The sequence below is a fragment of the Panthera onca genome, chromosome C2 (assembly GCF_046562875.1).
Source record: "Panthera onca isolate mPanOnc1 chromosome C2, mPanOnc1 haplotype 2, whole genome shotgun sequence".
In the NCBI taxonomy this organism is placed as follows: domain Eukaryota; kingdom Metazoa; phylum Chordata; class Mammalia; order Carnivora; family Felidae; genus Panthera; species Panthera onca.
In genome coordinates, this window is record NC_138347.1 from 121,340,947 (window position 1) to 121,353,797 (window position 12,851).

Sequence of the window (12,851 nt, forward strand, 5' to 3'; positions counted from 1 at the left end):
TTATATATGTGCTTGCCCTTTGCATTTTCTTTCTGTAAATTGCCTGTTTATATCCTTTCCCTCATTTTCCTTTCTTTTTTTTTTAGAAAAAGAATTAAAAAAAGAATTTAAAAAAAGAATTTTTATCAATTCTTTTTGTGTTAGGAATATTCTTTTCTAACATGGCATTTGTCTCTTGATTTGCTGATAAATCTTCTGTCACATGCATTATGTATTGTTTAAAAAGGTCTAGGGTAACCTGGGTGGCTCAGTCGGTTAAGCGTCCGACTGCGGCTCAGGTCATGATCTCACGGGTCATGAGTTCGAGCTCCGCCTCAGGCTCTGTGCTGACAGCTTGGAGCCTGGAGCCTGCTTCTGATTCTGTGTCTCCCTCTCTCTCTGCCCCTCCCCTGCTCACGCTCTGTCTCTCTCTGTCTCTCAAAAATAAATATAAAAAAAAAAAAAATTTAAAAAAAAATGTCTTGAGCCACTTAGGTGGCTCAGTCAGTTGAGAGTCCAATTTCGGCTTAGCTCATGATATTCTGGTTCATGAGTTTGAGCCCCGTGTCAGGCTGTCTGCTGTTAGCACAGAGCCCACTTGGATCCTCCGTCCCCCTCTCTCTCTCTGCCCCTCCCCTGCTTATGTGTGTGCATGCCCTCTCTTTCTCTCTCAAAAAGAAACATTTAAAAAAATTATTTTTTTAATTAAAAAAAAAGTCTTTTCCCTTAAGACTGTTAGGTTTTCTCCAATCTTACTTAAATAAGAATTTATCACCTCAAATTACTAATACTCTCCTAGATTTTCTTCTAATACTTTTATTGTTGTATTACTCTAATACATATTTTTGTATATAGTAGGAAGTTGGGAGTGTATGTGCTTTTTCTTCCAGCTGGATAGGTAGTTGTAACAGCCCCATTATTTTATTTTATTTTATTTTATTTTATTTTATTTTATTTTATTCTATTTTTTGAGAGAGAGAGTTAAGATTTTTGTTTTTCAAGAACACAAATAATGAATCTGTGTACTGAGGGAAAAGATCTGTATGTTGAAATTACATAATCTTTATACTTTTAACCCCTGTCTTTAATCTTTAAATTTAGAAACGATTGTTGGAAGCCATGGAAACATGTAATCACTCCCTCAAAAAGGAAGAGAGGAAAAGAAACCAACATAGTGAGTGCCTAATGTGCTGGTATGATAGAGACACAGAGTTCACCTACCCCTCACCATGGCCAGAAAAGTTCCCTGCCATAGAACATTGTTGCACAAGGTAATGTTATTTGGTAATTTTTCAACAACAGCAAGAAGCAGCTCCCCCTGGGGCCTGGGGGAAGCTTTTGAATATCTATTGGGAGAATTAACAAATAAGTTATGATAGTTATAGTCAGTTGATAATGAATTACACCCAACTTGCAAAAGATCATACCATCTCCCTTTCAGAATTGTTTCTGTGGTTCTCTGCTTTGGTCAGATTCTGCTTCTCCCTTTCTGTCTTCTGTTAAACTTGAGGTTTTTTAGTTTTTTTGGTTTTAATTTTTCCTCTCTAGAATTTATCTGTACTCCTACCTCAAGAGGAGATACGAATTTTTGTTTCCACTGTCAGTGTCTACTTTGATATGTTATGACTTTGCCTTTTATATTCCCAACCACCCAACTGGAAAGAAGAAAAAAAATAATAAAAGTGTTCCTATATTTTCTTGCCTGAAACTCATTTCTTCTTTTTCTTCCTCATTAAAATGTCTTTGTTGTTTTTTTTTTCTTTTCTCTCATTTTCCCTGCAAATCATTTACCCAGATGGCAGCTAAAGTGAATATCTCCCAGTTATGCTTTTCCCTTTTTTTTGGAACATAACCTCAAGATTTTATTGTCTTCATAATGTAACATAATATGAAGCTTAGAACTGGATCATTTTGGCCCTTTCTCTTCTTATCTCCTCCCAGTTCAAAATGCTTGCATCTCTTAGGGGCGCCTGGGTGGCTTAGTCAGTTAAGCGTCTGACTCTTGACTTCAGCCCAGGTCATTATCTCAAGGTTCGTGGTTTTGAGCCCCATGTCAGGCTCTTCACTGACAGCATGGAACCTGCTTAAGATTCTCTCTCAGTTTTTCTCTTACCCTCCCCTAGTGCCACACATGTGTTCTCTCCGCCCTCCACCCCCGCCCGTGCCCCCCTCACTTAAAATAAGTAAATAAACTTTTAAAAAAATGCTCACATCTCTTAATATTCAGCATTCTCTTAGATCTGCAGTTGGGCTCAACACATTCAGGCCTCAGCACAATCTTTGTAGTTTTAACCTTTTCCTGGAAAATTGGCTTAGTTTGCCCACTATAGCCACTCTACTTCCTGTCATAACACCACTCTCCATGGGCATAAAGAGAATCTTTGCCTTTCTTATGCTGTGTCATTTTGTGGGGTTGGGGCTTGCCACATTTCTTGCAGCAAGTCCAGCAGGTTTTAGGAACGTTCACCATCGTTGCAAGAGTGCTATTGGCATGGAAAGCATTTTTCCCTTTTGTTAAAGCAAAGAGAAAGATGAAATAGATATTATGAAATGTTTATTTTCCATCTGGGTTTTAGAACATGGAAGATACGGAGATTTGTAATGTGCTTAATATGTCCCTTTGCTTCTAAATTAAATATATAAAAATATATACATAAATATATACATGTTTTAATGGGGAAAACTTCCATTCAGTAATCTATAGGCATATTTAGGTCTAGATCAATAACAACAAAGAATCTGGGTTGTTCTGCTGTATATTTTCTTTGTCTTAAAAGACAAATTGTCATTCCCTTGCTTAAAAGCAAGGATGACTCTTGCAAAAAATTCTAGGGAATACTGAAAAACTGTGATTGCTTGTAATTTGTATGAATGTTAAATGCCTTGATTTATTTTCTAGGTATAAAATAATATCATTAGATGCTTGGCGTGTAGACATAAGCAAGAACAAAATAACCAGGGTTGACCAGAAGGCATTATATTTCTGTGGATTTCCTACTCTGAAACACATCAAACACAAAGTCAGTGGCTGTTTAGTTCAGAATTTTTTCACCTTATTGAATGTAAAGTGATTATGGAGAAAGAATTAAAATTAAATTCTCTGAATTCTTTTAAAGTTTTTTTTGAAGAAAAATGGGGTTCAAGTATTCCAACAAAGTAGTCGTGGAGAAAACATGATGTTAGAAATCTTACTGAGTGCAGAATCAGATGAACTTGTAAGTATTTTCTTTATTGTATATTATTAGGTGCTTATTATGCATAAAACTGTTCTAGCTTCAGAGTGTTTATCAAAGAGGTATAACATGTAGTAACTCCAAAAGTTCATAGTAAATAAAGAAACCTTTACCCAGATTTTAAAGAACACATGTAATTGTGATCTAATGAGCAAAGAATGCTCTACAAATTTTGAAAAGGAGATAAGCTGTGTGAGTTAAGTACAGGCTTGTAGATGAGACTAGGCTTGAGCTGAGTGCTAAGAGAAAGATTGCCACAGAGCGAAGAAAAGGAGGGAAAGGGTATTCCAGTTGAAAGGAATAACTTAAGCTGGAAATTGTGGTCAAAAATAAATATGTGATACATTATCATATTTTTTTTTACCTTTTTGTATGTCTGAAATTTTTCTTAATACTTTTTCCTTTTTTAGAATAAATGTGATATATTTGAGGAGAAGAACTAGGTAAACCTGACTGAAACAGAGGACTTGTGTTGGGAAATAATAGAATATAAGGTTGAAAAAAACAGATTGAAGCCAGATTATGGAGGACCTTCAATACTAGGCTAAAAGGAGTTTGGACTTTTTCCCCCCCCATAACTGTTATCTTGAAATCATATTCTCATAAGGATTAATTTGGTGACAATATAATAGACTAAACTGCACAAAAGAGAAATGGAAGAAACAAAAAAGCCGGAAAGTTCAGAGGTTGTGGTTACAGAAGCGTTAGGTGTTAAGGACAAAAACTGTGGAAACAGTAATAGATCTGGATGAACAAGACTAATAAAATTGACAAGTTTCATCATTTGTTCATATAACATAGGGGATGAAAAGAGGAAGAAAATACTAAATACGACTCTCAGATATCCAGCCTAATTAACTAGAAAATAATTGTTGTTTTCCAAATAAAGAAGTTAAAGTGGGAAGTCTCTGGTTTGAGGGGATTAATGATAAATAATGATGAAATTTTAAGGCAATGCTAGGACATTTAACTGGAGCTGCCCTGCCAGTCTTTCTCAGTAAGAGTTCTATTAGGAGATCTAAGACCGGATGCCCTAAGTCATCCATTTGAATGTGGTAGATTAATTTATCTTCTGTACATTTAGAGTGGGATTAGCTGTGTACCGTTCTTGGGAGAATTGAGAAAATAGTCAAATTATGTTTTGTGTTCTGTGGTTCAGGTGAAAAAAACCTCAGCCCAGAAAGGCTGCAATTTAATACCTGGAGCTGGAGCTTGGAGGGAGATAAGGATATAAGGTCATCAGCAAGGAGATGATGGCTCGGGCCTTGGAGCTCATTTTCCTGAAGAAAATAGACTCTGAGGGTTTAAGATGTGAGCTTTAAGAAATACCCATAGTTATAAAGGGTGGAAAAGGGACCAGTGAAAACGATAATAACATACAGAGAGTTGAGAGAGAATGACTTCCAAGTTAAGTAATATCACAGAAATATGGAGTAGATACTACATACAGTGCAAGAAGAATAAAACAAAGTCTGTGAATTTGTCCTTCAGGCACCATTATTGGCCTTTGAGGATTTCATTCCAGTAGATTTCATTCCTAACTTCTAATCCGGGGACTAGGTAGGTGGAAATTAGACATAGCAGGTATTAGGCCCTCAGTTAAGATTATCATTGAAAGAGGTCTAGAAACATAACTGTAGGTAGAGAACAGACAGTTTAACAAGCTAAATCCATGTAAAAAGAAGAGAGGTAGAGCTAATGGAGAAAGGAGGTCTTAAAGATAGTGTAGAGGGAAGGGATGTTTATGATAAGAAGACCCCATGTGAGGTATTAAGGAGTCTCATCTTGGCCTTAAGTGAAAGGATTAACCTGAGAAACTGACAACTTTTCCCTTGAAAACTAAAGGGGAGAAGTGGGAGAATGAAAATAGAAATAGATGTATAGAGGAGAAAAGGATAATTATGGGATCCTAATTTTAATGTTGAAACTTGTTTTATTTATCAGAAACCATTGTTTTGTTTTATATGTTGACATTAAGAAATGTCTGAATATAATTAAAAGTTAATGCAGAAGTCTAAAACTGGTCATCTCTAATTGTTAAACATTTGCTAATAATAATTAAGCATAATAAACAGAAAAGAACTGAATGAAAATTTGTAGTTAAACTTCATTTTCTACCAAAAAGTTGTTTAATAATCATAATAATAATAATAATAATATTTCCTTTTAAAACTAGAATTTTACCTAGCATATTTTTTCATACAGAGTATTTACATAGCATTTTATAGTTTATAAAGGCTTTTGTGTATGTTATTTTATCACCAAATAAGCATTGTGAGGTAGATATTATTTCTTATTCTCATAGAAGAAAACTGTCTCAGTGGGGTTTAAATGATTTGCCTAAGATTCTATAGCTGGAAAGAGGTGGAACGCAAATTTGGACCAATGATTCCTAATTTTAAGTCTAGGGTTCTTATTTCATTATACCAACTACAGACTGAAATGAAATCAGATTTCTTAGATTCTATTATCTGATTATATGGTATGAAACAATGAATAATAGCCCTTTTCTCATTTCTGCTGCCTTTTCACTTTTCTGTTTCCATGAGAAAATCATGGAATTATACATGATATTATTATCATGAGAATAATAGAATCATAGAATTTTACAACTATATAGAATTTTGTAAAGCATCTGTTCCAACTCATTACTTTTACAAATTAAGAAACTTAAATGGAGATTAGAAAAGGGACCATTAGCAGACCTAAGAACCTAGGTTTCTTGCTAAACATTATTTCTAGTAATGTTGGCCATTATTATGGGCAGTAATACATTATATGTCAGTGCTCTTCTGTTTAATTTCACTGAAACCTATTTTCTCACCAAGTAATTTCATTCAGGATTAAAATTAAAATTTACTAGTAACTACTATTGCTGTTGAGAAAATGAGGAGGAGACGAGCTTCCTGGTGTCATAATGTTTATACTGCAGAAAAGTACTTTAAGTTGGTCATAGTGCCTCTCTAACAAGAAGAGATTGGTAGAGGGGAAGATAAACTTGGTCACCTTTAACAGATTCATACTAAAATAAAGGGTAAAGAAAGGCACATGGTTAAAAACAACTTAAAAATATATTTTAAAATAAAAGGAAAAAAAACAGAAATCATAGAAATGTACTAGAAAGAAAAAAAGTAGTTAGCAATAAAGGTACAACTTAGAGAAGACAAATTAAGAGAACTAATGGGAGCCGCCTGGGTGGCTCAGTCGGCTAAGTGTCCAACTTTGGCTCAGGTCATGATCTCGCAGTTTGTGAGTTCGAGCCCTGCGTCGGGCTCTGTGCTGACAGCTCAGAGCCTGGAGCCTGTTTCAGGTTCTGTGTCTCCCTCTCTGTCTGCCCCTCCCCCACTCACGCTCCTCTCTGTCTCCCAATAATAAATAAACATTTAAAAAAAATTTTTTTTAAAAAGAGAACTAACTGAATTCAAGTAGATGGAAAAGTTGAAAAGAGCAGGAAAGGTTGAAAAGAGCATAGGGAATAAATGACACAAGTGAGTAAATGGTATTTGATACCTGTTTTAATTATTAAGGTGAGTCTTTATTGATTTTAAAGATAGTTATAAATGCAAGCTAGTTTTTAATTATTTAATTTTGCCTTTGTAAAATTTTCTCCTGGACCTGAAACATGAGTGAACTTTTCTGCTTTTACTTTAAGAGTATAGAAAATATAGCTTCTTCAGTGCTTGGAAAATCTGTCTTTGTTAATTGGCCTCATCTTGAAGAAGCTAGAGTTGTTGGTGTATCAGACGGAGAAACTAAGTAAGTAAGATTTTACGTATACATTGTAGATTTATATTTGTTTTGCTTACTTGATGGCTTTTATTGATCCTTTTTAAAACTGATATAATTATTATAAAAATATTTACACTCTATGAAATTAGTCTTCTAATCACATCACTCGATGTTTAACCACAATACATCCCTGAGATATTTTAGATGCATTTATTATTTGTTCTCTTTCACTTTCTTTTCCTTTTAATAACTTAAAAGTTCTATATCCTAATTTTTGCTAGCAGTTATTATATTATTTAGTAAATGTATTTCTCTGACAAGAATCAATAGCGTATATAACCTTACTTTTACCATGCCTCTCCCAGGTTTTATTTAAATAATACATTAATTTTTAAAAATACAGGTCATCTATTTAAGGAGTAATTTCTTATTTTACTCGAGTTCTCAATCATTGTGTCAGTGATTATTTAGTTATTCTTTTATCATTGTTTATCTTTATTTCACATAAATTTGATCTGATTGATGTTAGTTTTCATGCATCTAGAACTTTCAAAAGTAACTTTTTTTCAGAGAAAATTTTACATTTTCTGAGTTAAAACATATCCAAAAGATCGTTTTTGTTTTCCTCATACTTAGGTTTAGAATTGTGGAGGCCCAGTCCTTTTTCCCTTAGTTTTCTGCAAACCTACTTCAGTTGTGTTCTGTCATATAATGTTGTTGATGAGAGGTCAATGCCAGTGTGAATTTTTTTCCTCTGTAGGTATCTGCTTTTATTGAGGATATAAGAAATCTTGAGTATTCTTTTAATCCTCAGAATTCAGTTCCCCTACCTTTCTGATATAGTCCAGTTTATCACTTTTTTCTTTTACCTATCATGCTTTTAGTCAGAACTCCTTACCTAGCTCTAGGTCCGAGAGATTTTCTCCTATATTTTCTTCAAAAAGTTTTGCTTACTCGATAATTTTACCTCATCCTTTTATGTTTAAATATATGATCCACTGTGAATTAAGTTTTATATTTGGTATGAGGTTTAGGTCAAAGTTCATATATTTGTCTATGAATGAATGTTCTTTTTTCTTCTTCTTCTTTCATGAAGATAGAAGTGTTCCATTTATATGGAAGCATATGGAAAGTGCCATATACTTTTTATTTTGCTTCCCAGATTTTATTTCAAGTTAGTTAACATACAGTGTAGTATTGGTTTCAGGAGTAGAATTTAATGATTCAGCACTTACATGTAACACCCAGTGCTCATCCCAACAAGTGCCCTCCTTAATGCTCATCACCCATTTAGCCCATTCCCCCTCCTACCCACCTCCCCTCCAGCAGTCCTCAGTTCTTTTTAGTTAACAGTCTCTTATGGTTTGCCTCCCTCTGTTTTTTCATCTTATTTTTTTACTCCTTCTCTTCCCCTACAAAAGGTTTATTTGAACAAATTATAGCTGAGAACTTCCCTAATCTGGGGAAGGAAACAGGCATTCAGGTCCAAGAAGCACAGAGAACTCCCCTTTTCAAAATCAACAAAAACAGGTCATATCAGTAGTGAAACTTGGAAAATACAAAGATAAAGAGAGAATTCTGAAAGCAGCTAGGACAAAAGGTCCTTAACCTACAAGTGTAGATACATAAGGTTAGCAGCAGACGTCTCCACAGAAATAGGAATGAAGAGTCAGTTGCTCCAGCACCATTTGTTGAAAAGATGGCCTTCCTTCATTACATTGCCTTTCCACCTTTGTCAAAAATCAGTTGAGTACATTTGTGTGGGTCTACTTCTCAGTTTTCCATTTTGTTCCATTTATCTGTATGTCAGTTTTTATCCCAGTACCACACTGTCTTATTTCTGTAGCTCTGTAGTAAGTCTGACGTTGGGTAAAAATCTCACAAATTATATATAGGATCTGTATGCTGAAGAAAGCAAAAGTATGGTGATGAAAGAAATCAAAGATTGAAATAAATGGAGATCCATTTGGATCAGAAAACAGAACATAGTAAAGATAACAAATCTCCCCAAATTAATTTATAGGTTTAGAGCAATTCCTATCAAAATCTCTCCCAGATTTTGATAGATACAGAACAGTATATTCTAAAATTTTTATGGAAAGGCAAAGAACAAAAATATCTAAAATAACTGAGAAAAATAAAAATAATACAGAAGGGGGATGCCTGGGTGGCTCAGTCGCTTAAGTGTCTGACTCTTGATTTTAGCTCAAACCATGATCTCACAGTTCATGGGTTTGAGCCCCATGTTGGGCTCTGTGCTGACAGCTCAGAGCCTCCTTGGGATTCTCTCTCCCTCTCTCTATCAAAATAAATAAATAAACATTTTAAAAAATAAAGCAGAAGGAATCACTCTGCTTAAATTATTTTGGAGCAGCTGTAAATGATACTATGTTTTAAATGTCACTTTCCCAAGGTAATATCTAGAAATACGACTGATTTCTGTATGTTGATTTTATATCCTGGGACCTGGCTAAACTAACTTCCTTGCCTCTTTACTTGAAGAGTCCAGGTCAGTTATTTTGTAGAATTCTGAATGTACTTGATTGTCTCTTCATAGTGTCATTTAAGTTGGTCCTCCATCCCATATATTTCCTGTTAACTGATAGTTAAGTATAGTGGTTTGATCAGAATCAAGTTAAGCTTTTTAGTAAAAATACTTTATTGCATTTGAGAGTATTTTTTAATTCTATAAAAATTTATATTTTATAAAGTATTTTTATTTTTATGTTTTTTCATGTTTATTTTTGAGAGAGATCATGAGTTGGGGAGGGGTAGAGAGAGGGAGACACAGAATCCAAAGCAGGTTCTAGGCTCTGAGCTATCCACACAGAGCCTGACACAGCTCAAACTCACGAACTGTGAGATCATGACCTAAGCCGAAATCAGAGACTCAACTGACTGAGCCACCCAAGTGCCTCTGTGTTTAGTCTTTTTTTTAAGAGAAAGAGTAATAATTCTTATATTTTGATTGAAAATTTTTACAAGTCCATGTCCTGAAATTTATATTACAGTTTAAAGAAAAGGAGGCTTGGTTTTTTGCTATTATAACCATGTAGAAACCTTTTCACTTTGAAGACTCATACTACTAGAACACTATATTAAACCACAAATTTGGGGGTAATACATTTTAATTTTATTTTAATCTTTTAAGATTTTACTTGGAAGAACCTCCAGGAACACAGAAGCTTTATTTAGGAAGAACTGCCCCACCATCTAAAGTGGTCCATCTTGGAGACAAAGAACAATCTAACTGGACAAAAGAAGTACAAGGAATTTCAGAATAGTGAGTGTCATAAAATATATTTAATGTTGTAAAAGTAGAATGTGATTTAATGCACTTGTCCTCTGACTTATTTTCTGCTTAACATAGTAATCACTCTGAATACTGACTACATCTTCATTTTATGTTCTAAAGAAAATAATGAGTTCTAGTTTAAAATAATACCTGGTTAGCAGCAGTTACAGCCTTGCCCAGTTTGTCACTAAAATACTTGATGATATACAAAAGAAAAAAAGACAGAATCACATAATACTGGGAATAATAGTTAAGGTTGCCTGAATTTGAGAGTTATTTTTACTAATCATAAGGCCATTGAATTTTTTGGCCATATGTAGTAATGAAAATAGGAAGGAAAATTGTCCTTTTTTCGTCACCCTTACTCCCTGCTCACTCTCCTACCTTTCCTACATCTAAGTCCCATATGCCCTGAATTTAGAAATGCAAGGTCTATACCAACCAAATAACTAAGAAGCTGGCCCTCCTCCATGATCCTACCATAACAGTACTTCCCATTCTTCATCCAAATACTAGAATCCTCTAAACCAAAACAGAATAATAGAGGCTGGCAGTGGCACATGGAATGGTGTTATAAATGTATATCCATCACCCTTCCTATTAAAACTATAATAGCATTCACTGATCAATGGGGAATTTGAGGAGACGCCTCTTACACAGTTTTGGAGCTAATAGGCCATAATATGCTTATTCAAAGATGCATAAACAGGGAAAATGTAAAAAGATTATAAAAAACCATCCCAGTGTCTATGTGCCAAATGTGGAAGCACCCAAATATATAAATCAATTAATCACAAACATAAAGAAACTCATCAATAGTAATACCATAATAGTAGGAGACTTCAACATCCCACCCACAGCAATAGACAGATCATCTAATCAAAAAATCAACAAGGAAACAATGACTTTGAATGACACATTGGATGGACCAGATGGACTTAACAGATATATTCAGAACATTTCATCCTAAAGCAGCAGAGTATACATTCTTCTCCAGTGCACATGGAACATTCTCCAGAATAGACCATGTACTGGGACACAAATCAGCCCTAAGCAAGTTCAAAAAGATTGAGATCATACCATGCATATTTTCAGACCACAATGCTATGAAACTCAAAATCAACCACAAGAAAAAATTTGTAAAGGTAGCAAATACTTGGAGACTGAAGAACATCCTATTAAAGAATGTATGGGCTAACCAAGCAGTTAAAGAAGAAATTAAAAAGTGTATAGAAGTCAATGAAAATGATAGCACCACAACCCAAAACCTCTGGGACACAGCAAAGGCGGTCATAAAAGGAAAGTATATAGCAATCCAGGCCTTCGTAAAGAAGGAAGAAAGATCTCAGATACACAACTTACACCTTAAGGAGCTGGAAAAAGAACAGCAAATAAAACCCAAAACTAGCAGAAGACAGGAAAAAAATAAAGATTAGAGCAGAAATTAATGCTGTCGAAACCAAAAAAAACAGTAGAACAGATCAATGAAACCAGAAGCTGGTTCTTTGAAAGAATTAACAAAATCGATAAACCACTAGCCAGTTTGATCAAAAAGAAAAAGGAAAGGACCCAAATAAGTAAAATCAAGAATGAAAGAGGAGAAATCACAACCAACGCAACAGAAATAAAAACAATAATAAGAGAATATTATGAGCAATTATATGCCAATAAAATGGGCAGTCTGGAAAAATGGACAAATTTCTAGAAATATATACACTACCAAAACTGAAAGAGAAAGAAATAGAAAATTTGAAAAGACTGATAACCAGTAAGGAAACTGAATTAGTAATAAAAAATCTGCCAAAAAAACGAGAGTCCAGGGCCAGATGGCTTTCCAGGGGAATTCTACCAAACATTTAAGGAAGAGTTAACACCTATTCTCTTGAAGCTGTTCCAAAAAATAGAAATGGAAGGAAAACTTCTAAACTCTTTCTATGAGGCCAGCATTACCTTGATTCCAAAACCAGACAAAGACCCCACTAAAAAGGAGAACTATAGACCAATTTCCCTGATGAACATGGATGCAAAAATCCTCAACAAGATATTAGCCAACCGGATCCAACAATACATTAAAAAAATTATTCACCATGACCAAGTGGGATTTATACCTGTGATGCAGGGCTGGCTCAATATCCACAAAACAATCAGTGTGGTTCATCACACCAATAAAAGAAAGGACAAGAACCATATGATCCTCTCAATAGATGCAGAGAAAGCATTTGACAAAATAGAGCAGCCTTTCTTGATAAAAACCATCAAGAAAGTAGGGATAGAAGGATCATACCTCAAGATGACAAAAAGCCATATATGAGTGACCCAATGCTAGTATCATCCTCATTGGGGAAAAACTGAGAGCTTTCCCCCTAAGGTCAGGAACAAGACAGGGATGTCCACTCTCGCCACTGTTACTCAACATAGTATGGGAAGTCTTAGCCTCTGCAATCTGACAACACAAAGAAATAAAAGCCATCCACATCGGCCAGGAGGAGGTCAAACTTTCACTCTTCACAGATGACATGATACTCTATACGGAATACCCACAAGATTCCACCAAAAAACTGCTAGAACTGATTCATGAATTCAGCAAAGTTGCAGGATATAAAATCAATGCACAG

At 34.7% G+C, this 12,851-nt stretch overlaps 1 protein-coding gene across 4 annotated transcripts in view; it reads left to right on the forward strand.

The window, feature by feature from the left end:
* The window catches only part of XRN1 (5'-3' exoribonuclease 1), a 119,324-nt gene that overhangs the window by 40,490 nt on the left and 65,983 nt on the right, over window positions 1-12,851 (forward strand). For all 4 annotated transcript variants that reach the window (XM_078432277.2, XM_078432278.2, XM_078432279.2 and 1 more), the window contains 5 exons: window positions 1,081-1,250; window positions 2,879-2,999; window positions 3,096-3,194; window positions 6,865-6,968; window positions 10,093-10,224. In XM_078432277.2, coding sequence (XP_078288403.1) covers window positions 1,081-1,250; window positions 2,879-2,999; window positions 3,096-3,194; window positions 6,865-6,968; window positions 10,093-10,224 — 626 coding nt within the window. The remainder of the gene's footprint in view (window positions 1-1,080; window positions 1,251-2,878; window positions 3,000-3,095; window positions 3,195-6,864; window positions 6,969-10,092; window positions 10,225-12,851) is intronic.